Here is a 25,106-nt window from a genome sequence, read left to right as displayed (position 1 = left end):
AGAAAGTAAAAAATATTTTTTTTTTCAAAAATGTCTGTTTTCATTTATATAGCAAAAAAATAAAAACCTCAGTGGGGATTAAATACCATAAAAAAGCTCTATTTGTGTGAAAAAAAAGATAAAACTTAATTTGGGTACAGCGTTACATGACTGCGCAATTCCCATTAAAAGTAGCGCAGTGCTAAATAGCAATTATTATAGCAACCTATTTCTGCTATAGGGTGGTCAATAAGCGGTTAAAAAGGCTCCATTTATTCAAAAAATATATAAACGTAATTTGGGTACAGGGTTGCATGACCACACAATTGCCAGTTGAAGTAGTGCAGTGCTAAATTGCAAAAAATAGCCAGGTCGCAAAGTTGATAAACCCTTTCGGAGCTGAAGTGGGTAATGCTGATGCGGCCGGTGATGTAATTGAGTTTTTTTGCCATCCCTACAGACTCTTTTCTGTTCCCTCCATGACTGGCCCCTGTGTACAAAGCCAGCTTCACAAAGACATGGATGACCAGTTTGATGTGGAGGAACTGGAGTGTCCTGCACAGAGCCCTGACCTCAACCCTAGTGAACACCTTGGGGATGAATTGGAATGGCCATGACAAGCCAGGTCTTTTTTTCTGGCACCCAATGTGAGGCCCAATGTGTGAGCCAGGTCTTCTCATCCATCACCGGTACCTGACCTTACAAATGGGACAAATTCCCACAGTCACCCTCCAGGGTCTTGTGTAAACTCTTCCTAGAAGTTGAAGGATGTTATAGAGGCACCTGCAGGTCACTGCCTTTGGTTCTGGAATTGAATGGCTAACAAGCTGATTAGGAGAGATGATCAGGAGTCCACAAGCAATATAGTGAGCATGCGTCCAGTGAGCATGCATTGCAGTGTAAGTCAGTAGATTTAATGAAGGAAATTCTACACTTCACATTCTGCAGGGATGTTCACTTTGTATCGTCCAACACTCGGAATATGTAATTTTGGGCACCGGGCAGGTAGTTTTTTGAAACATTTAACTCACCTGTCAGGTGGAAGCATTCGGGCGGCAGTGCTGCCGCCGATTGATTCCACACAGCCTACAGTAACAGCCTCCTCCACCACCCCACATACCTCCGTCTTGTCCGCTATGTTTCCCAGGCTCCACTTGTCCATCTGTGGGAACAGGACCAGTTCAGCAGGTGCCAGCATGTAGAGGGGATAGAGGAGTGCGGACATTTTCACTCCCCTCCTCTTCTTGTCCTGACCCAGAAATTATGTTCTGACGTCACTTCCGGGTCCCCATTGACTGATTTCCCAGCCATCGAGGCCATGAAAGAATGTAATGCAGTGTGATGTGCACTGCATTACATCCAGTGGAGTACAAGGGAGCCATGCAAGGTCTTTTGGACCCTGGATGTCTCAATAAAGAGAACCTGTGACCAAAAATCATCACATAGGGGACTTTTTGGCCCCAATGTGAAGAAGAAAAAAAATATTTAAGTAAAAACATTTGTTTTTTAATTGTGAAAAATTACACACAAGCACATAAAAATTACACGCAAGCACATAAACCCCAGCAAAAAAAAATTTTTAAAAGCACACGGCGCACCAACACATGAAAACATCAATTGGTATACACACGTTACATATCGTCGCACACGCCGGATTGAGAGCAATAATTCTAGCCTCAGACCTCTGTAACACTACACTAATGACATATAAGGGGCTTTAAAAGCGTCACCTATACAAAATATAGGGCACTAAAGTTTGTTGCCATTTCACGAGCGCATGTATATTTAAGGTTTGACATGCTGGATATCTATTTATTCGTAGCAACCTCGTCTTTTATATTTTACCAAAAACAAAAAGGGTAATTTATTGCTATTTTGTGCCCTAAAATGAAGTGTATCTTTTACTGAAATGTTGGGTTTCCTAGACCTTTGTGGTAATGTCGTGTGACATCAATTGGAACTACCGCTATTTTATTCTCTAAGGTCTCTGCTTTCAGAAAATAGATCATTTTTGGTTTTTTTTTGTAATCTTCAATCCTAAAATGATTTTCTAAACGTTTGCAAAAACAAAAAGGGCTCTGGCAGCGAAAGGGATAAAGGATAGACCCAGACATTCCTAAAATCATCTGAGATTTAAATACGGTTTTGGTTCAAATGTATTTTTTCTTTATCAGGACAAGCAGATTGTCATGAGGGACAAGTAGATTGGGACTCCGATTTAGTTTTTTGCAAAAATGTCCACACCTCTGATACACGCAGCATTGTTTCATCTGGTCACTCTGTGCTGACCGACTGCTGTTTTGGCATCATTTAAAATCTGCAATATGAAACCTTCATAACAGACACAAAGAGATGACATTTATTCTGAAGTAAAAGAACTGGTGGAACCATCTTCATTTTTCATAGCCAAAGCAAAGCTTGCAGTAACACTTTATTTTCTTCTCTTGCTTTACAGCTGGGTCAGCAACTCCGGACATGAAGCTTCGCCTGGGTCTCCTTTTGGATGTTCTGGAGAGACTTCTGGAGAAAACCCGGTAAGGAACATATTCTCTTTCTTAACCGCTTGCCGCCCGTCTGCAGCAAAAAAGCCCTTTTCAAAGCCCTTTGAAAATGTGCTGTTGCACGAAATGCATCAGGGAGTAGCCAAAGCCAGTTTTATTTACACTGCCTGAGCCACGAGGGAGTCTGGCGGCCATCTTGGTTCCGGATTATATCTTATATGCCTGTTTACCATATTATCACTATGGTCCAGATGTGAGCCCACCTGTTTTTCATCTATTATTCATGTTCATTTAGTAAACCTACTACACTATTAGCACTTTGTTCTTTGGCTCATTTATTTTGAGCCACCAAGGTGGAGTGCTGACCAGCGGGTGCACATTAGTGAAGAGTTTCTTCCCATTAATCTGGAGAGTGTCAGTGGAGGAGAGGCTATATGCAGACCTGTTGCCAGAGATGTTCCATGCATCCCAGGATGATGATGACCAGGAGTGGTCCTGATTACTCAAAAGCGCTATAATTTGCGCTATCTGGTTAGTGCAACTTACTCTCTTTTCCACGCACACCTGAGACACGGATTTGCACCTATAGAAGATTTATTGTGTCACTAATACACTTCTGGATGTTGTATACGCATTTGCACTTTATTTTATATATTTTTTATTATGTTTTATGATATATTGGACTGATCATCACTTTTTTATATGCGTTTTCAATACGCCATTGAGTGATGCACCTATGTTTGTGTGATGAAATTTTAGATTGTCTATTTTAGCGCTGCATTTTTGTGAGATATTGTTTAAGAGGGTTGGAGGTTTTACCTATTTATGCAAGCTGCTATCCATACGTACATTTCTAGCGCTCGTTTACCATTTTACCTATATTACACACATTACACATTGTTAGGCACACAATTGACCCCTTGATCGCCCTAGATGTTAACCCCTTCCCAGCCAGTGTACAGTGACAGTGTACAGTATTAGCACTGATCACTGTATTAGTGCCACTATCGATGTCAGTATCAGTTAGTGTCCCTCCCCGTCAGCATCAGCTAGCACTAGATTTTCCACCACACTATCACAGTCCCACTATAAGTTGCTGATCGCAGCCATGACCAGCATAGCGTCTACAGCTGTGTAAATTCCAGTATACATACCATGGTTTGTAAACACTATAACTTTCATACAAACCAATATACACTGATTGGGATTTTTTTTAACCAAATACATGTAGCAAAATTAATTTTGGCCTAAAATTGGTCTAAGCTTTAATTTTTTTTTATTGGGTGTTTTATAGCAGAAAGAAAGAATATTTTTTTTCAAAATGTTTGGTATTTTTTAATTTATATAATAAAAAATAAACAACCCAGCGGTGATCAAATACCACCAAAGAAAGCTTTATTTGTGTGAAAAAATTATGTCAGCACACCTTTCAGCAGGTCTGGGTGTTGGAAACCGCTCAAGAATGCACTCAGACCCATTACAAGAGGGCATTCTTGTGGGATTTTGATCTCACTGGCAGTGGCAGATTCAACTCCGAGGAGGCCCCTAGGCAGTCGCAACCCTGGCCCCCCTTTGCAGGTTGCTGGCGGTTTCTCCTGAGCCCTCTAGTGGGATAACATTGAACAAAGTACTCTGCGTGTTGGCTGCTAAATAGAGATGACATCACTACTATACTTTTCTGCTCTATAAGCAAAAAAAGTGACAATTTTGAGAAAAGAACAATATTTTTTATAATAAAAAAATGTAAAATTCAAATTTTGTAATAAATTTTGGCCAAAATGTATTCTGCTACATGTCTCTGCTAAAAAAAATTCCAATATGTGTAAATTAATTGGCTTACATGAAAGTTATAGTGTTTACAAATGGTGATATATATATATATATATATATATATATATATACTGTAATTTTGTTTTTGTTTGTTTTTTTTACTAGTAATGTCGATCAGTAACTTATAGCAGGACTGTGGCGGGCATTCTGACACTGAGGGGAACTGACTTGTTGTCACTGACATCCCCAGTGACACCGATACAGTGATAAGTGCTAATAAAAAGCACTGACGCTGTACTAATGACACTGGGCAGGAAGGGGTTGACATCTGGGGTGATCAAAGAGTTAACTGTGTGCTGTGTGGGTTTTCCACTTTAAGCACACTGCTTTGTATGGCTCTGCTATACAGTGTGCAGGAGCTGACAGGGGAGAGATCTGTATTGTTTATACACAGGTCTCTCCCCCGTTGAAGATATTCGGCGATCACCGGGTACCCGCAAGTAATCACCGGCCGGGACCCAGTGATTGACAGCCAAGACTGAGAATGGTGGCGCTGGTAGGGAGTTCGCATGCCCCCTATCTGGAGCTTCAAAATCACATATATATACGTGATTTTGTGTACCCGTGCCACCCTGCAGCAGTATTTCTGCTATAGGGCGGAGGGGAAGCGGTTAATAAAGTTTTTTTTTTTTTTTTAAATAAACTCAAATGGAGTGTCAGTTCTCTGTATTCTATGTACAGAAAAGTATGAAGCACCCCAGGTGGGACTCGAACCCACAATCCCTGGCTTAGGAGGCCAATGCCTTATTCATTAGGTCACCGGGGCTTTGCTTATTTGTTGTCTTTTTTTAAAGTTAATATTTTGTGGAATATAAAATGAATGTACAACCAATTTTTACTGAAGATAAATCCATAGAAGGAAATGTTTCTGGGTTGGCTTTGATAAACATCAGAGATCTGTCACTTTTATCCTTTGATTCCTCAGAGGTGATGTCTTTTCAGACCCCTAAACCTTCCCACTTACACCAATGTAAGGGGGAAATTCTCCTCACTGACACCAATGTAAAGAGAATTCTTCCCACTGACACCAATGCAAGGTACATTCTTCCCTCTGACACCAATGTAAGGGACTTTCTTCCCACTGACACCAATGTAAGGGACATTCTTGCCACTGACACCAATGTGAGGGGCATTCTTCTCAGTGACCACCAATGTAAGGAGAATTCTTCCCACTGACACCAATGTAAGGAGAATTCTTCCCACTGACACCAATGTAAGGAACATTCTTTCCACTGACACCAATGTAAAGAGAATTCTTGCCACTGACACCAGTGTAAGGGACATTCTTCCCACTGACACCAATGTAAAGAGAATTCTTGCCACTGACCACCAATGTAAGGAGAATTCTTCTTAATGACATCAATGTGCTGGGCATTCTTCTCAGGGACACTAAAGTAAGGAGCATCCTTCCCACTGACACCAATGTAAGGGACATTCTTCCCACTGACACTAATATAAGGGACATTCTTGCCATTGACACCAATGTAAGGGACATTCTTGCCACTGACACCAATGTAAGGGACTTTCTTCCCACTGACCACAAATGTAAGGGACATTCTTCCAACTGACACTAATGTAAGGGACATTCTTTCCACTGACACCAATGTAAAGAGAATTCTACCCACTGACACCAATATAAGGGATATTCTTCCAAATTACGCCAATGTAAGGAGAATTCTTTCCACTGACCACCAGTGTAAGGAGAATTCTTCTCAGTGACATCAATGTAAGAGGGATTCTTCCCACTGACAACAATGCAAGGGACATTCTTCCCACTGACACCAGTGTAAGGGACATTCTTCTCAGTGACACCAATGTAAGGGATATTTTTCCCACTGACACCAATGTAAAGAAAATTCTTCCCACTGACACCAACGTAAGGGACATTGTTCCAAATGACACCAATGTAAGGAGAATTCTTCCCACTGACCACCAATGTAAGGGGTATTCTCAGTGACACCTATGTAAGGAGACATTCTTCCCACTGACGCAGTGTGTATATACAGAATGCATTTTGAGGGTCTCCTCTAGGGTCCAATATTATATAGATCTCTGTCAGGTTCTATCAGGTAATATGCAAGTCTCCTCTAGGTTCCAGTAATATGAGGGTCTCCATTAGTTTGTGTTATTATAAAGATCACCACCAGGTTCCGTTTTAATTAGGGTCTCCATAATGTTCCAATATTATTAGGGTCTCTGTCAGATTCCTTTATTATGTGGACCTCTATCAGGGTAAAATATTTATGAGGGTCTCCATTAGGTTCCAATAGTATGAGGGTATCCATCAGGTTGTGTTATTAGACGTATGTCCATCAGGTTTCACTATTAAGTGGTTCTCCGTCAGATTTTGAGGGTTTCCTCAGGTTCCAGTATTTATGTTGATCTCCATCAACAATCTCTTCATTATTATGAAGGTCTCCGTCAAGTTTTAATATTTAAAGGTTCTCCCTCAGGTTCAATTATTATGTGGATCTTTGTCAAGTTGTGTTATTATGAGGGTCTCCATCTGGTTCCAGTATTATGTGGTTCTACATGAGGATCTAATATTTGGAGGGTCTTCCTCAGGTTCTATTATTGTGTGGATCTCCATCAGATCTTGTTATTATGAGGGTCTTTTCAATTCTGAGCCTGACTGGGTGGAGCCATCATGTGTTGTTCTTCCACAGAATTATTCCCATGGTGCCCCTATTGTTCGCCTGTAACAAGACAACATGGAACAGGCAATGCCTTTCAGGGGATGAAAATTCTCCTCCTTTTTTAGGGCTCAGATCTTATACGTAGTTTTGAGGACTCAAATGGGTGACCAGTAGGTGAGTGTGGGTGGTCAGTAAAAGAAAAGAGGTTCCCTTCGGTTGGTGGTCAGTAGAAGGGATGCAATCTGTAAGGAATGTTCCTTTATGAAGTAGTAAAGGAAGAGGGTCCCGTTACGTGAGAGATCAGTAAATGGAAGAATAACCCTTTACATTGGTTGTCAGTAGAAGGAAGAATGGTGGCTTATCTTGGTGGTCAGTAGAAGGGATGTGGTCAGTAAGGAATGTTCCTTTATGGGTTGGTAAATAGAAGGAAGAGGGTCTCCTTACATGAGAAGTCAGTAAATGGAATAATACCCAATTACATGGGTGGTCAGTAGAAGGGATGTGGTCAGTAGGGAATGTTCCTTTATGGGGTGGTAAATATAAGAAGGAGAGTCTCCTTACATGAGAAGTCAGTAAATGGAAGAATATCCTTAACATGGGTTGTCAGTAGGAGAAATGCTAATTGATGTTGCTGGTCAGTAGAAGGAAGAATGGCGGCTTACCTTGGTGGTCCATCGAAGAAAGAATGCTCCCTTAGATATGTGGTCAGTTGGAAGAAGAACGCCTCTTTACATGTATGATCATTAGAAGGAAGAATGCCCTTGTATGTCGGTGGTCAGTAGGAGGATGTAGAACGGCAGGGCAGCAAAATCGGCAGCAGAGTGAATGCTGACCTGGGCCCTGTCTGGTAGGATTAGTAACAAGGGACTCCCTGTGGTGGTTTCATCGGTGATGGAGCAACGGCACGCTCATCCTAACAGTGAGGGACCAATACAAGGAGCTAGTGGAGTATTTCCTCCGATCCTCATGGTGATCCTGTCCCTTGCCAGTGAACAATACCGCTAGTGTCACCTATCCCTAACACACACAAATATGTCTACACATACAAACACCAGCATATACAGACAGGGAACAAACACACATACAAAACACCCCTCACCCCCACACACACCCTCTAACACACCTGTCCCTATGACCACACAGGAAGTGCATAGGTAATAATTTGGAGGGGCTGAAAATAAAATGGGGTGTGTGCAGTATGCCACATGCCGGTTACATAGGGGAGTGGCAAAAAGTGGGTGTGGTGAAAAGTGGGTGTGGTGTCATGGGTGTGGCAACACTGTGAATGGCTTGTGGTGTCAGACCTATACCTCTACGCTTTGCTTCACTTTAGAGAAATTTAGGCCTTGCGGCACACTGAAGAGAGAGCAGGAGAAAGATAAGCCCCATTGTTGGTGTCACTGAAAGTGAAATCGATCTTGAGTCCTTTGGGACAGAGGCTGTAGAACTCTGGGGTCTCCTAAACCAGAGGAAGCTGTAGACTGTACACACACAGACACAAGGAGACCAACATCAACACCTGATATCATCATCGTTAGGAAAAGTGTTTGTTACCGAAGATTCTCTGTGCAAGGCTTCTGCTGGTCTGTAATTCCGACTCCCCATTTCTGTCACTTTGTAGAGGGTGACACCAAATTGTAAGGCTGCAATGCTGACTGATTGCCGGGAGTTTTCTACATAAACCCCTATGTGACGGGCAGCCCGCACAGACAAAGCGACGTACTGATGTGTCGCTGCCTTCTTCTGGGTATAGGGTGCACACATGTGCCCCATACCCCCAACCCCTGCCAACACCCGCTGTGATGGTACACAGTAGAAATCTGTCAGTCAATGATTCACGGCCAGGATCTGCTGAGAGGTTGCATCCAATCACAGCCCATGGCCCTGTGTTGACAAACAACACAGAGCTCTCTACAGAGGGAATGATCTTTGCAGGGATGAGAAACAAAGGGGTCTATTAGTAAAAGCAGCACACATTACACATGGTAGGCACACAGTTAACCCCTTGATCACCCCTAAATGTTAACCATTTCCCAGCCAGTGTCATTAGCATTATCAATGATCAGTCTATTTGTGTCACTGGAGATGTCAGTGGCTGTTAGTTTCTCCCCAGTGTCAGCGTCAGATTGGCCACCACGCCATTACTAGTATAAAAAAATAAATAAAAATTCCAGTATATATCCCATCCACTGTAGACGCTATAACTTTCATGCAAACCAATCAATATACACTTTTTAGGATTTTTTTTTTACCAAAGACATGTAGCAGATAACATTTTGGCCTAAATTTATGAAGAAATTAGATTTTTAAAAAACTCTTTATTGGATATGTTTAATAATAAAATAAAAAATGTTGTTTTTTCCCCAAATGTTGGGCCTGCGTTTATTTATATAGCAAAAAATAAAAAAAACCCCAGTGGTGAGTAAATACCATTAACCCCTTGTCCTCCTGAGGATTTACCCCCTTCCTGACCAGGCCATTTTTTGCGCTATGGTGCAGCGTTACTTTAACTGCCAATTGTGCGGTCATGCAACGCTGCACCCAAATGAAATTTATGTCCTTTCCCCCCCCCCCGAATTGAGCTTTCTTTTGATGGTATTTGATTGCCTGTGCATTTTTTATTGTTTGTGCTAAAAAAAAAGACTGACAATTTTGAGAAAAAAATAATATTTTTGACTTTCTGCTATTAAACCTGTCCAGTGAAAAAATGTAGAAAATCAAATTTTGTCATAAATTTAGGCCAAAATATATTCTGCTCCATTTCTTTTGCTAAACAAAATTCCCAATATGTGTAAATTAATTGGTTTACGTGAAAGTTATATCGTTTACAAATGGCGGTATACATACTGGGATTTTTTTTTTTCCATTTTTACTAGTAATGGCAGCAATCAGTAACTCATAGCGGGACTGCTGTGGACATTCTGACACTGGGTGGAACTGACTTGGTGTCACTGACATACCCAGTGACACCAATACAGTGATCAGTGCTAAAAAAAAAAAAAAGCACTGACACTGTACTAATGGCACTGGGCAGGAAGGGGTTAACATGAGGGGCGATCAAAGGGTTAACTGTGTGTTGGGAGTGTTTTACTAGGGGGCGGAGTCAGTGTGCTTCACTGTAAGCACACTGCTTCGGATGGCAGTTCTCCTCCTCGTCAGAGATCCTCGGATATCGCCAGGCGCCGGCGAGTAATCGACAGCCACGGCCGTGAACGGTGGCGCAGGTGGGTGCACGCACGCCCCTAACCGGAAATGCAAGATCACGTATATATACGTGATTTTGTGCACCCGTGCCGCCCTGTAGCAGTATTTCTGCTATAGGGTGGTCGGTAAGCGGTTATAAAAGCTCTATTTATTATAAAAAATATATAAACGCAATTTGGGTACAGCGTTGCATGACCACACAATTGCCAGTTGAAGTAGCGCAGTGCTAAATTGCAAAAAATAGCCAGGTCACAAAGTTGGTAAACCCTTTCGGAGCTGAAGTGGTTAATGCTGATGCGGCCGGTGATGTAATTGAGTTTTTTTGTCATCCCTGGACTGTTTGGAGAAAAGTGTATGACTCCCCTCCCCCCTCCTCCCTATTGACGGAATACAGGTATCTCCAGTGAAGGGTCCCAGTAATACTCTATCATACAAAGACATTGGAGACAATCATATTCTTCCAAATTTTTTATAACATTTTGGTGAAGACCCTTTTCTTTTCCCCCCATGACTGTCCCCTGTGTACAAAGCAAGCTTCACAAAGACATGGATGACCAGTTTGATGTGGAGGAACTGGAGTGTCCTGCACAGAGCCCTGACCTCAACCCTACTGAACACCTTTGGGATGAATTGAAAGGTCGATGGCGAGCCAGGTCTTTCTTTCTGGAGCTCATTGTGAGGCCCAATGTGTGAGCCAGATCTTCTCATCCATCACCGGTACCTGACCTCACAAATGGGACAAATTCCCACAGACCCTCCAGAGAGATGGTCAGGTGTCCACAAGCCGTATAGTGAACATGCGTCCAGTGAGCATGCATTGCAGTGTAAGTCAGTAGATTTAATGAAGGAAATTCTGTCTTCACTTCACATTCACCAGGGATGTTCAAATTGTATTGTCGGAACTGCTCTAAATTTATAGGGAGATGATCAAATGAGCAACTCTTCTCCACCAATTTGGAATAGATAAGGAAAACATGAAATGGGAGGAGGAGTCGGTCAAAGAGACCCAGGCCAAAGTCATAAAAGATGATCAATTCTCTGATCACAAAAGAGCAAAAGGAGGTGAGAATCAACCACCAAAAAAAGACCAAAAGATAGAGACTAATTGTTGTCCTGCGAGAGCTGGCCTTCTTCCCTGAACACCAGGTCTCCGCCTCTTTTCTGACTCCTACAGCAGACCCCATAGCTGGTATGGCGGAAGAGAACGATCGGCACGATGAGGTCTCCATTTGCCTCTCTGAGGAAAGTTCACAAAGTATGAGGTGCAAATACCCAACTCATGTCTGTACCTGCTGGGCACTTCCTCAGGTTCCATGTTATGGGGTGTCACTGCACAGCCAGATGTAAACTAACATAGTAATGTGCCAGGCCTGTGCTTATCAACTAAATTGTAACATTGCTGTAGTCTTATCAGTCTTTTGTAACATGGCAGGAGTGTGTCACTTCTTTAGACAAAGGTAGCAGTCCCCAGCTGTCTCCTGTAACTTGGCAGCAGGCTGTCAGTTAGATGACAGCAGTCTTTAGCTGTCCTTCGTAATATGGTGGCAGTCTCTAACAGTCTCTTATTGTGGTAGCAGTCTTTATCAGTATCTTATATCATGGCGGAAGTTTCTAAAGCCTGCCATAGACTTTTTCGAATGTCGGCCAGTTCATCAGTGACTGGGCGAGATTCAAATCATGTATTGGCATGCTGAATATATCCAAGTTGATCGATCGCTCAACTTGGGTACAACCTGCCTGTCAGATTTTGCATGTGATTATTGCTAACAGCTGTTATAGCCGCTTACAGTAATCACTGTGTTCTCATGGCAAGGACTGCTCCCCCTCCCCCCACGGGGAGAGCACAATGGCTTCAGAAGAGGGATCCCCCTATCAACCTGTCAGAAAAATTGCTCAATTCACTCATCAACACAGTCAGCTGTGTTGATGAGTGAATTGAGCGATTTTTCTTTTCTGCAACCACCAAATGCTCCATCTATGGCCGATTTAACAGTCTCTCGTATCATGGAGGCAGTCTATTAACAGTTTTTTATTTTTTAATTTTCCTAAGAATTGTGACACAAAATGGCAATTTCAAAAAACTTGCCATGCCTCTTGAATACCTTGCACTGTCTACTTTCCAAAAAGGGGTCATTTGTATTTGTACTGTCCTGGCATTTTCGGGCCTCAAGAAATGAGATTGGCCATCAGCACATCAGAATTGATCGATTTTTAGATATATACCGTAGTTTGTGGACTCTATAACTTTCCTACAGACTAAATAATAAACACTGATTTGGGTTATATTTACTAAAGAAATGCAGCAGAAAACATTTTGGCCTAAATCGATGAAGAAAGGTTATTGTTTGCAAAATTTTAGAACAGAAACAAAGAAAAATACCTTTTTTTCTTCACAATTTTTGTTCTATTTTTTGTTTATTCAGCAAAAAATATAAACACACAGTGGTGATCAAATACCACCAAAAAAGCTCTATTTGTGTGAACACAGTGATAAAAATGTCATTTGGGTACAGTGTTGCCTGACCGCGCAATTGTCATTCAGAATGTGACAGAGCTGAAAGCTGCCACCGTTTGGACCGTCTCTGGCTTTTCCAGCATGGCTTTAGAAATCCAGGTCTTAAGGATAAAGGATAGAGGGATGTTTTATTTGGAGTCTCCTACCTGCTAAAGGCAGTAAATTGTCTCCTTGTACCTGGAAATGTTATCTGAACCCGATGAGAGCACAGTTCACCCTACATGAGCTGATTTCCGCATTATCCATCCTTTGTCAGATGCCTTTTCTTTGCATTCTCTTGTAAAAACTTTTATTCAAGGTGGTTCTGTATCAGGCCCCCTTTGCAGCACCCTGAGCTTCCTTGGGACCTTCATTTGTTTTTTTGTGTCCTTCTGAACCCAACAGGGAAATCCTCTTAGAGATTCTTGCCAGCAAAGTTGCCTTTTCGTCAGAACATTCAGAAGTGTTCTGAATTGGCAGCTCTTTCCTGTAAAGAGCCTTTCCTCATCCTTCATAGTGACAAGGTTGTGTTACACCCCAGACCATCTTTTCTTCCAAAGTTGGATTTGGCATTTAATCTGAATGAGGACGTTGCTCTGCCTTCCTTGTGCCCGCCTGTCAACCATCCAAAGGTGAGGACATTGCTCTGCCATTCTTGTTCCCGGCTCCCAACCATCCAAATGTGAGGACATTGCTCTGCTATTCTTGTGCCCGCCTTTCAACCATCCAAAGGTGAGGACATTGCTCTGCCATTCTTGTGCCCGGCTCCCAAACATCCAGATGTGAGGACATTGCTCTGCCATTCTTGTTCCCGGCTCCCAAACATCTAGATGTGAGGACATTGCTCTGCCATTCTTGTTCCCGGCTCCCAACCATCCAAATGTGAGGACATTGCTCTGCCATTCTTGTTCCCGGCTCCCAACCATCCAAAGGTGAGGACATTGCTCTGCCATTCTTGTTCCCGGCTCCCAACCATCCAAAGGTGAGGACGTTGCTCTGCCATTCTTGTTCCCGGCTCCCAACCATCCAAAGATGAGGACATTGCCCTTCCATCTTTGTGCTCGGCTCCCAAACATCCAAAAAGTGACGACATTGCTCGATTTCCCGTTTGCCCTTTCTGTGGGTCCTCACAAAGGGCACCCCTCTTCAAAACCCACCATTGTACAGTGAATACAGGGTTTGAATACGAGAGCTTATGTTCAAAAACATCCCCTCCTCTTCCCTTTTATGTTCCCACTGCACTGGATCTGTTTATCCCTGGCCTTTAGGCACCAAACCTCTGTCACCCAACTCTGTATGTCCACCACCTGGTCTTCTGCCCCCGGCCTTCTCTTCATACTTTTACAAAGTTTTACCGGCTGGATGTCCAATCTTCAGCAGATGCATCTTTCGGCCACATGGTTGTTGCAGTGACACACAGAAACTGGGGGGTATAACCCTGTTATTTCTTGGGCCAGTTCTGTTTGCCTAGTTGTTGCCCACTCTGGAATTCATTGCTTGGGGATGTCCCATGGTGTATGAATAGGATGCTATTATCCTGTACTGTGTGATTTAGAATCAGAGGAATTTGGACTGATCTTAGGCTGAGTTCACACAGAACGGACAGATGTCGGAGAGTTTCATCTCATCAGTTTACCTCTCCATCAGCTGCGCATTCCGACTGTTACAGGGGCGGTGTGATGCGCTATTCAGTACATCATACAGCTCCTTTTTATTTATTTTTTTTGTAGAAACTTTATTTGAAGTGCACAAAAATGATGCTTCATTCATGCCACTGTACAGCAGTGTGGTGTGCTGGGCTGCTGTACACTGCCATGCAGTCCTGCGATAAAATGCAGCATGTCTCAGCTCTGGGCTGCATTGTAGTGTAAACAGGGCACATAGAAAGCAATTGTATTCTGTAAGTCCTTTCGATGACCAGCGACTGACAGTGTGGTAAAACACCAGTCACTTCACATAGTGGGAATTATCCCTTTTGGAGTACAGTACGGGGCACAGGCCACCTTTCAGTTCAATTCCTTAGTTATTCTGTATGGCTTGCTACAAAACAGAGGACTCATAGAGTGGCGTAGGATTATATTGGGGGGGATGTAATATGCCCTAGGGGGACGTGTCCTCAAAAGCTTTCCAGTGTCCAAGTACCTGAAGGTACAAACCTATAACCCATGGTATATGAATTAAGTTGCCTGCGTCTTGTACCATACTATGGACATTACAGGTAAGTCAAAATTCCTCAGATTGTAGCCATTGACACCAATATTGGGGGTTATTATTTGAGTTATTCACAGGAATTTTGGGGTTTTATTACTGACAGTGACACCAATATTGTGGGTGGTTTTTGCAGCAATTGATCACTCATGCCTGGGCAATTTTTTGGCCCCACTAATACCAATGCTGGGGGTTATGGCCATTCTTGGCGAGTTTACTGGGAAAGAAACATAGAAGACTGATGGCAAAAAACCACCAAGTGGTCCATGGAGTCTGCTCCAAAGTGAGATAGTGATTGCACACATATATTGTTAAGGTTTCAGGAAAGGGAACTTCTAGTACTGTCACATGAAGCACAGAGAGGTAGATCTCCTCCTGGATGGTTTTATTCTTCATCCTCCCCTCGTCCTGGTAAAAGAGACAAGCAAGATATCACCCCAGGTGGGACTCGAACCCACAATTCCTGGCTTAGGAGGCCAGTGCCTTATCCATTAGGCCACCGGAGCTTTATTTATCCAGCTATATCTCAATCTATTATTTTTTTTTATTTTTTCTATCTATCTATCTATCTATCTATCTATCTATCTATCTGTCTATCTGTCTGTCTGTCTATCTATCAATCAGAACATGGTGGATCACCATGGGGGGTGCAGGTGAGATCAGAACTGAAGGTGAGTCGGGGCTGAACCCTGCGCCCTGTGCTTAATGCACTCCTGAACCCTGAACCCTGTGCATAATGCACTCCTGAACCCTGCGCCCTGTGCTTAATGCACTCCTGAACCCTTACACTCTGTGGGTTACACATTCCTGAACCCTGTGCATAATGCACTCATGAACTCTTACACTCTGTGGGTTACACATTCCTGGACCCTGTGCATAATGCACTCCTGAACCCTGCGCCCTGTGCTTAATGCACTCCTGAACTCTTACACTCTGTAGGTTACATATTCCTGAACCCTGTGCATAATGCACTCCTGAACCCTTACACTCTGTGGGTTACACATTCCTGAACCCTGTGCATAATGCACTCCTGAACTCTGTGCCCTGTGCATAATGCACTCCTCTTTCTATTGGAGATAAGTCAGTCTTATCCTCTGACTCCTCAGAGGTGCTGCCTTATCAGACTCCTAAACTCTCTGATGATTCAGAGGAAGGCAAAACCCCCCCTTGGTCAGATGGTCTCCAAAGGGAAAAAAAATTCCTTCCTGACCCACTAAGGCGATCGGTTCATCCCTGAGTCATCAGGCTAGGCTGGGCCTTGACGCCGAGCGGTTGCATATTTGAGTACCATTTGTAAACAAACATGCTGAGAGCATGCACCCTGCGTGCTCCCAGCGCATGAGTCGGAGTAATATGGAAAGGTCCCGATCTCTCCTTGCGATTGGGACCTTTCTGATCATGTGACTGTCGTGACAGCCAATCATGGCAGTCACACGAACCTAAACCCCACCCGCCTCGGAGCGTCAGAAACCCCTTAAAGGGCCGCGAGGCGCCGGCGTGAAGGGGTTAGTGTGCGATGGATACTAGCAGATTTCGCCATTTTCTTGCTGGTGAAGATTTTTTTTTTGTTATGACTTAACGCGTTAATATATTTTTTGACTTTCGATGCAGATTCATGGCCCCCTGATTTTGTTGGTGGAGAGATGCCCTTAGCTCCTTCTTTAGCGTTTCACTGATGTAGGAATAGTCTTTGAATACATGCTTTCCCTTTTTTGGAATCTCTCTGTCTTTATGGGCCATCAATTCCTCCATCTTCATAGTAAATTCTTCCGGTTGATTCAGAGTCTGGAAAGAGAACAAAGAACATTCATCAATAATTTTGACTAATACAGAAATTGGGGACAAAGCTTGGTGACCCCCAACCCTCGATGTGCAGCAACGTATCCCAAGAGGGATCATTCATCCCCAGCTCCCTCTAGTGATCTGAAGAAGCATTACACTGCATTAACACCCCCTTGATGTATATTTAATGCCAAGAATAAAAATGTCATTTATTCCAAGTAATTCTTAGATATGGAGACTGCATTCATTTTTTTTCTCATTTTCAGCTTTCTCAGCTTGTCTGTGAACTACAAAGCAATCCCCTCTGTGTAATGGAGATAAGGAGAGGTGAAGGTGTTTGTAGTTCTAATCAGGCTAGGATGACAACACTTCTTCTCCGTTGGTACAGTAAGTCAGCGTTGTCACCCTAGGACAGGAAGTGTGTTATTGGTATGATCACCAAGTAAAATTAAGCAGGTCTAAGCTGTGCGCCTGACACCTATGCAGTGCTAAAGACCAATAATAAACAGAATTCATTCAGACGAGTCCCCAGGTCATGTGACAAAATGTGAGAATTCTGTACAAAAATAAACCTTAGATCTTGCTAAAAATCTCCCCTCCCCCCAACATACATGGACCCCTCCGTTATTCGTATACTTACTGGTTTTGGAGTAAATGCTGGTTGTGACTTTCCTTGTTCCACTGCAGTCCAGTCAATCGTTTTGAAGAATGGGTGCTGTCTGATGTCCCGTACCAGGATTGCCCGCGTGTGCTGGTCTCGACATAAGAGCTGTAAAGAAGAAAGAAATATGATAAGAAACACTGGAGAACAATAACAATATGTGACCCACAGAACTCCCCATTGTAATATTGGATTCTAACAGTGACATATTTCAGCTTCCTTGATTTTGCTTGTAAACCCGCCACTATGTCCTGATTGGATTATTTGTGTCATGTTCGCTTATTAGAGGTTGTAAAGTGGTTGTAAACTCTGTTTTTTAATTTGACCTACAGGAGAGCTTATAATAAAGATTACCTGTAGGTAAAATGAATATCTCCTAAACGTGCACTGTTTAGGAGATATTCTCTCTTCTTTTATACCCGTGCCATTCTTCAGAGCTGTGTGCTGTGGCCCGGGACTCCCGTGTGCATGTGCGGAAGTGACGTCATCGCGACCCAGCCTGTCAGAAGGCCGGAGCTCAAGAACCCGGAAGGAAGACGGGTGAATATGGAAGCCTCTACAGGGGTGACAGAGCGCCGCTGGAGGGCTTCGTTTTAATGTAAGTTTTACATAATGTGCTAGTGTACAATGCATGCCAGCACATTAGGACATTACCTTGCAGGGGAATTATTTGTTTGTTTTGTTTTGTCTGCTGTTTATTACCGCTTTAAGGGTATTTTTTTTTATAATATAACACAATAGAGTGCACAATGAATTGTTATGAAGAATGTATAAAAATTATCTTTCTATTCATTCTACAACTGCCAGGATTATTTCTTCCACCGATGGCAGCCCCAGGGGAGTTCTATATGCTGTCTGTATAAGGATTGTCTCCAGAAATTGAAGGGCCCATTCACACAGCAACAGAAAGTTGTAGCACACCAAAGCACAGCTGTTCAGTGTCCAGCAGCCATCCATTCTGGCTGCAGTGAACTGGCAGTAGTGGGCGGTGTGGTGCACATTTCATCACATCACACAGCTGCCTTATTTTTGTTTGAACTTTATTTGAAGTGTGCAGAGTGTACAAAGTTGACACTTCATTCGTGTGACTGTACAGCAGCGTGGTGTGCTGCACAGCTGTATATTGACATGCGATCCAGCTTGGAATGCTGCAATAAAATTCAGCATGTCTGCATTTTATTGCTGGTAACTGCAGCACAGCTCCAAGTGGAGTGGTGACTGGCGTTCTTCCCATGCAATCATGTTTCCTGAACTTATAACTAGGTCTATAGATAGGGTTTTGTCTGTTAAATGAAGGTAAAGCTGTATATACTCACGTTATGTATGAGATCATGGAGGTGAACATCCATTTCAGCTGCATAATGAGGGTTCATAATGGTGATTTTCTTCAACAAGTCCTCTTTGTGTATTTCATCGTCGAATGGCCGCACACCCAACGCCATCTCATATACTATCACTCCCAAGGAGTAATAGTCTGCTGTGATGGTGTATGGCAAATCTCCATCAACCTGTAGAAACATAAGGGGAGAAAAAAAGGATGAGAATATTCCTAGGCCAGGCAGAGGACAGAGGAGACTCCATGCTGACATATGTGATGTATGAAGACTCCAGGAATCTTAAAATTGTGCTCAAAATTCATCAAAGGTGGAGCTTTTGAGTATTGGAGGTGGGGCTTAAAGCGGTATTAAACCCAAAAGCAAACATTTATTATACTGCAGCTTACACATTTTTACATGTGATGGCTGCATTATTTTTTTTTATGCTTTCTTTTCTTTATTTTCACCTGCTAAGTCTGTTTAGAAAAGAAAAAACAAGCTGTTCTTCAGATGTAGCAGTTCGAGAGTTGTTACAAACCATTTCCCACTGACAGGAGTGCTTACAATCAGGGCTGCTGTTAGAAACCACGGGGCCCCATACAGCCAAACTGACAGCCCCCCCCCAGCAGAAAAAAAACAAAACAGTTTACTATGCTTCAGTTATGCATGAACACAGTGAGTGATCAGCACCAGTCACTCATTGTGTTCATTTAGGAAAGGAAGGGGCTGGTAAATGTGACATATTTACCAGACCCTTCCTCCACTCTCAATCCTGAAGAATCCTATTAAGTGCTTGCAGCTGCCAGTGGGTATCAGAGGAGGGAAGCCGGCAGCACTGCGGGGGTGGGGGCACAAAGGTTGGCCTGGACAGCAGGGGAAAAAGAATGTTGCACAAGTAGGGTGACGCGTGCACCAGTAAGGGGGGGATTACTGGGACTGATCTCCTCTATGTCTTGCTCTGCAGCAGCTGAAAGCCAGTGGGAGGGAGAGGAGTAGAAGCCAGCTTTCAGCTAATGCAGAAAGAGCCATTCAGGGGATCGGTTCCAGTAATAGCCCCCTGCCATGTCGATCACCCTCCCTGCCCACATCCGATTCACCCAGCTGCCTAGTCCCCCCTGCTGGCCTGGGCCCTGTAGAGGAGGACTGGTGGTACCCCTTATCCACGGCCCTGCTTACAATGTTCAGCTTTTATTTTTTTATGTATAAGCTTTGTCCCAAAAGGTACAAAACTGCTGTAACTGTAGTGTGAGCTGGAGTTTGGTTTCAGTTTATCTAAATTTGCTAGTCCATCTAACACTCCCGTCTCCCCAGACTGACAATGCTGCTGTACAATGGTGACCCCTGTGCTCGTTCATCCAGAGTAGAGGCGCTCTAATACAGGAGGTGTGTTACTGGCCTGATTACCAGGTGAAAACAGAAACTAATGCAGCCACCACATCTAATGATTGGTAAACTGCAATATATGAAATTTTTTGTTTGGGGTTTAATACCGCTTTATAGCTTACGTATAGTCAAAACCTTTTTCTCCCCAATGAGGCCACCAATAAAAACCTGAGAGAGGGTCTGACCTTTCTCCACTCTTTCCAAAAATGAAAAGAAGGTTTTGCCTAGAGGTACACTTTAATTGTGCATATTAAAGGAGACAGATAAAGGTGTACGGACCCCAGTAGCTCAGTGTTCACAGGCGCTCACCATGTTAGGCCAGTTGCACATGGATGTAATCATTTATTGATCTCTATTCTCAGGATCTTGTTGACAGAAGGATCCTGAGTAAAATGTTCCTAACGTGCGTATACATGTGTAAATTCTCCTTCAATGCCAGTGTTGCAATATAAGCATGTATATGCATGTAAAGTCACAGCTGTGTGCATGATTCCATAGGCAACAATGCATCTATATTCAGATTTCTTTTTTTCCACCCCCATGTGCAAGAGGCCTTACAGTTAAGGAGTACAGCAGGTGAGCCATTCCTGAAGCTTTTATTCCATTTGTATGTGTGAATCGGGCGGACAGATCCATCCATCTACACCCGCCATCAATGTCCTCTACAAAGACGCTCCAACACTGTTGCAACTCTCAGAACTTCCCACCTTTTATTAGATATAGTTCTGGTCTGGACAGCCACTGAAAGCAACCGGGAGTCCAGTGGAGGAATTCTCCATCAAATGAAAGGGGAGCCCCCTGTATGTCTTCTCTATATCCCATAAAAAACATTACAGTAAAGTCTAATATCAGGAGAATATGAATCTTACCTCTGGAGCCATGTATGCTGCTGTACCTGCCCATCCACTGATTATAGTGGACTTGTTGACGTTCATCTTAGCCAAGCCAAAATCAGCAATTCTTATGTGTCCGGCATGGTCCAGGAGAATGTTATCAGGTTTGAGATCTCTGTGAAGAAAAGAAGTGAACAATTATCTCTTTATATCCCACATTTTATTAAAGAGAGAAAAGATACAAATATACATCTATACAAGAAAGAGTGAACATTGATGGGTGGACATTGGCTTCTTTTATATCCGTCTACAGGAAGTTCTCTGTTCCTAGGTTCCCAGCTCCGCCCACCTGCTATATTTATTATGAGGAGTTCTCACTCCTCTTTCTGGATTTTGTATAAAATCTACATTAAGCAGAATATGGCATGAGCAGGGAGACTACTACAGCAGATGGAATGAGACTTTACAGGAGGCAACACAACTGGGAACTCTGGTGGAATGACTTCCTTATTCAATAAAAGATACCAGAAGCCAAGGAGTGATTGTTAGTCAGCTAATCCGATACATACCTGTGCATGACTTCACCAGCATGCAGGAATTGCATGCCACAAAGAATCTCAGCAGTTAGAAATCTGAAGGAGAAAGAAAAGTATGAATTAGCATTCAAAATCATTAAAGACCAATAAAAAGGTAAAGATGATTTCCCCCTATAGTACATAGGGGTATGGATGGACGAGGCTCAGTTGGAGGGGCCTGGCTGTGTCACTGCCTGTGCTCTCTGGTCAGCCACCTCTGATTCCATCACAGCCCTGTCATTGAACTTACCTTATGGGTTGGTAGGCGAGTGGAGCTGAAGTCTTTATCAGGTCCCGAAGATCCCCTCCACTCAGGAATTCCATGGCGAGGAACACATGAGTCTGTATGAAAATAAGAGATAAAGGTTACATTAGAGACAAGTAAAATTTCACTTTGTGGAAGAATATACGAAGGCGCACACACACCGGCAGACAGTGCAATGTGGAATCTTCCTTCAGGAGATTGGGAAAAGCAAACAGAGAAAATACGAAGGCTGCCATGGCTGGACTATCCTGATCACAAAACTAGTTTTGTCTGTCTGTTAGGGTGATCCAGTCACTTCAGTACTTTGGTCACCATTCTGGAAGTCCCATGTAGATCCAGAAGCCTGCCTTCTCCAGTCCTTTTAGCTGCAGACTGGTTCTGGCTCAGTGACTTTAATTTTCGAGGCCCCAGGCAGCCAGGCAACTAGCAATTTCAAAAGTAGATCAGCAATGGCAGCCTCTTAGTAAATGGCTTCTTTAAAGAAAACCTCTACTCTGTACAGTTTACTTCACCAACCTCCAGCCTTGTAGTAGGCGCTCTAGAGTTCTGCTTTTACCTCTACTGCTTCCCCGACTACAGCCAGAGCCCTCAGAAAAACCTGGTGTGGGACACAAGTGGAGTTCCCCTCCGCCACTCACATTTCAGCACTCATTGGCTGAAGGACTAATTGATAGGCCACCTTAGATTGTACACCCCTTGAGGGTTAGGGACTAAAGTGAATGTACTATATATATGTAAAGCGCTGCGTAAATTGACGGCGCTATATAAGTACCTGAAATAATAATATAGTCCGCAGGACCATCATCGGGGGAAGGGGGGAGGCTTATCCTTGTATAAGATTTTACTCCCAAAGAAGTAATTTCCAGAACATAAATTTTAGGGGGTCTGGGTCAGTAGGGGAGCACAGTACAAGAATAAGATGAAAAAGCTGAAAGATGAAAAGACTTACCTCTGTCTGGAACGATCCAAATAGATGAGTAATATACCGAGTGTTCCTGTGCTTTACCAGTATATCACGCTCTGTAGTACAATTAATGGGGTCATGTTCAAGTAGCATTTTTTTTTTCATGATCTTCACGGCCATCTTCTGTTGAGAGGTGACATGGGAGGCCAACACCACCTTCCCAAAGGCCCCCTTTCCAAGTACTTTATGGAAAGTGAAACTTTTCAGTGATAGTCGGTGTGAGTCATCCTCCATGGCACTGCTGAGTGTGCTCGTCCAATTGCTGGACTTTGGAGTTTCTGAATATTGTTTTCTCTTGCTGTCATTTTTTTTTTCTAGAGAAATAAAAAAAAACAATTATTTTTAATTCCCGCTATTTACACATCATTTATTGAAGTTACATGGAAACTGGACATTTGAATGCATTTGATTTCACATCGGTAAGTGAATGTCATCAGTGTTCTGGAAATGATCTTGTGTCACCTGGTTCTCTGTATGGGAATTCTATACATGGACAATGTGGGGGTTCTGGGCCCTGGGAGTCCATTCTCAGTGCACGGCTTTCTGTGCCAGGACTAATGTAAGTTAAAGTTATTCATTGAGAATTAAGAATTCACCCCAAATAACCATGTATACACCAAATGCTAGAAATCCTGTGCTGAGATCCTGGTGATAAAGACCATTGATTTGCTACATTACATACGCAGGCTGTGCGTCCTGCTTGGTATGCTTGTGATTTACGCTTTCTCTTTCTCAATGTAATTCCACCATTCTACCTGTCCTAATTAATAATTCCAATATTTTATATTGGTTTTATCTCAGCAGTTGTACTAGGGCTTTAGTAATGCTTTATAGACAGAAATATGTAGTGCCCTCACTAAAATGATATAATTGAACAAATAGAGAGGAGGCTACAGAGCAGGGGGATGAATCCTGTGGACAGCTGTGTTTATAGACCGTGGTTTCTTAACCTGTGGCCCTCAGAGCCCTTCGATGTGGCCCTCGACCTCAAACCAGGGAAGCGCATGCCTGGGGTCGACAACCCGTTGATCACGATCTGGGTCTTCTGACCTGCCATCCCAGAGCATCAGAATGCTTTGAGGCGGCTCTGGAACCTTTGCCTGGGACCTTTCTAACAGCCTGGGGAACGATGCCAGCAAAAGCTGGAAGAGGAAGAAAAGGTCAGTGTATTAAAAATCACATACACTGTTTGATTTTGCAATGGGCATATTAGTACCAATATGAGAATTAACAACTTTTAGGCTGCTTTCACACTGATCCATGGGTGCAGTACAGTGCACCTGGGACTTCCCTATGGGATAGCTGCATTGGGCCATAGACTTCCATTACATCCTGCGGGTTTGGTGTGCTTTCTGAAAGTGCAGCAAAACTCCTGAATGCCCGCAGCTGCCAGACATAATAGGAACAGGAAAGCAGCACCGCATCAGTGTGAAAGCAGCCTTATAAGGGGCTCTAGACAGTAAGATAAGTTTACATTTGTTGGTTGGGGGCAGTAAAACCCCATAGTTGACATGTTTTTACCACCCCCACCCACCCAACCATTGGTATAGCATTAGGGGTGACAATGGCGACCTCGCCCCATGCTTCAGGGGGCCCGTGCAGTCTCCCATCACGTTCTGTTTTACACTTGGACAGGAGAGGCTGCGGGGGCGGCATATACAGCAACTGATCCTCTCTATATTTTCTCCTGCAACCGCTGAAAGCCGGCTTCTCCTCCTTTCCCTCCTAGCTGCATTCAGTGGCCGTAGGAGGAAAATTGTTCATTATGCTATGCAAAATAAATTATTCAAAATTATGAACCATTTCATTTCATCGTGGCCCACGACCGGTTACCAAATCACGTAATACGCCCTCGCTTTTCAAAAGTTTGAGTACCTCTGTTCTAGACACTCTATGATAAAATAAAGGGAATATTCTTCTGCTGCTGCAGCCTCCATACAGAGCCCAGAGCATCTGTCCACATGACTGCTCCCTGACAATGGTGAGAATGGCAGAGATGGGGGCAGCAGCCTGCCATGTGCAATCCTTTAGTGTACAGGTGGGCTGCCTGTCAGGTCTGTGTGTCTCCTTCATACCTCATACCTGTCATCTCGCTCCTCATACCTGTCATCTCACTCCTCATACCTGTCACCTCACTCCTCATACCTGTCACCTCACTCCTCATACCTGTCACCTCACTCTTTCTCCCATTCTCATATGAAAGGGAAGGTGGGTACACGAGCAAGCACCACATCCTATGAATCAACAATGAATATAAACACACCTGTTAGAACACAGATGTGAACGTGACCCATAGGGAATCATGTTAAATGGAGTGTAGTGCGTTTCTGCTACTCTGAAAGCACACTGCAAAATGCACAGGTGTGAGCCTTGCCTTAGGCTAGACTAAACCTTTTTTTTTTCTATAATTATGCTATGTGGCTACTGATTGGATTGTGTGCTAATATAGGTTTTGTAATGTTTGCATTTTGTGGT

At 43.3% G+C, this 25,106-nt stretch overlaps 2 protein-coding genes and 1 non-coding gene across 5 annotated transcripts in view; 1 reads left to right on the top strand and 2 right to left on the bottom strand.

Moving 5' to 3' along the window:
* The window catches only part of LOC149439062 (protein DOP1B-like), a 657,792-nt gene that overhangs the window by 192,383 nt on the left and 440,303 nt on the right, over positions 1-25,106 (top strand). For 2 of the 3 annotated variants that reach the window (XM_089659538.1, XM_089659534.1), the window contains one exon: positions 2,435-2,513. The gene's annotated coding sequence lies outside the window, so the exon portion shown is untranslated. Of the gene's footprint in view, positions 1-2,434; positions 2,514-17,321; positions 18,311-25,106 lie in introns of those variants that run through there. The other variant, XM_089659535.1, reaches the window with a different exon arrangement.
* On the bottom strand, positions 15,286-15,358 carry TRNAR-CCU (transfer RNA arginine (anticodon CCU)). Its single transcript has one exon. It is a non-coding gene; the product is annotated as a tRNA-Arg (tRNA).
* Positions 16,428-21,903, bottom strand: LOC149439072 (protein kinase C delta type-like). Its single transcript, XM_089659558.1, has 7 exons — positions 21,829-21,903; positions 21,653-21,744; positions 21,397-21,459; positions 20,864-21,002; positions 18,612-18,803; positions 17,275-17,403; positions 16,428-16,637 (listed from the first exon to the last, which is right to left on the bottom strand). The coding sequence occupies exons 1-7, from the start codon at positions 21,901-21,903 to the stop codon at positions 16,428-16,430; spliced, it is 900 nt and encodes a 299-aa protein (XP_089515684.1).

The sequence above is a fragment of the Staurois parvus genome, unplaced genomic scaffold (genome assembly GCF_062004578.1).
Source record: "Staurois parvus isolate SC_StPar_1 unplaced genomic scaffold, SC_StPar_1.0 ptg001162l, whole genome shotgun sequence".
NCBI classification, from domain to species: domain Eukaryota; kingdom Metazoa; phylum Chordata; class Amphibia; order Anura; family Ranidae; genus Staurois; species Staurois parvus.
Note: the sequence above shows the minus strand (reverse complement) of the source record. Positions and strands in the feature narration are given on the sequence as shown.

Coding starts and splice junctions, on each gene's coding strand:
- LOC149439072 (XM_089659558.1), bottom strand. CDS start 21,903: ATGGCAGCCTTCGTATTTTCTCTGTTTGCTTTTCCCAATCTCCTGAAG. Junction 21,460..21,652: donor CTCGCCTACCAACCCATAAG/GTAAGTTCAATG, acceptor TTTCTCCTTCAG/ATTTCTAACTGCTGAGATTC. Junction 16,638..17,274: donor CAGCATTTACTCCAAAACCA/GTAAGTATACGA, acceptor TTCTCTTTCCAG/ACTCTGAATCAACCGGAAGA.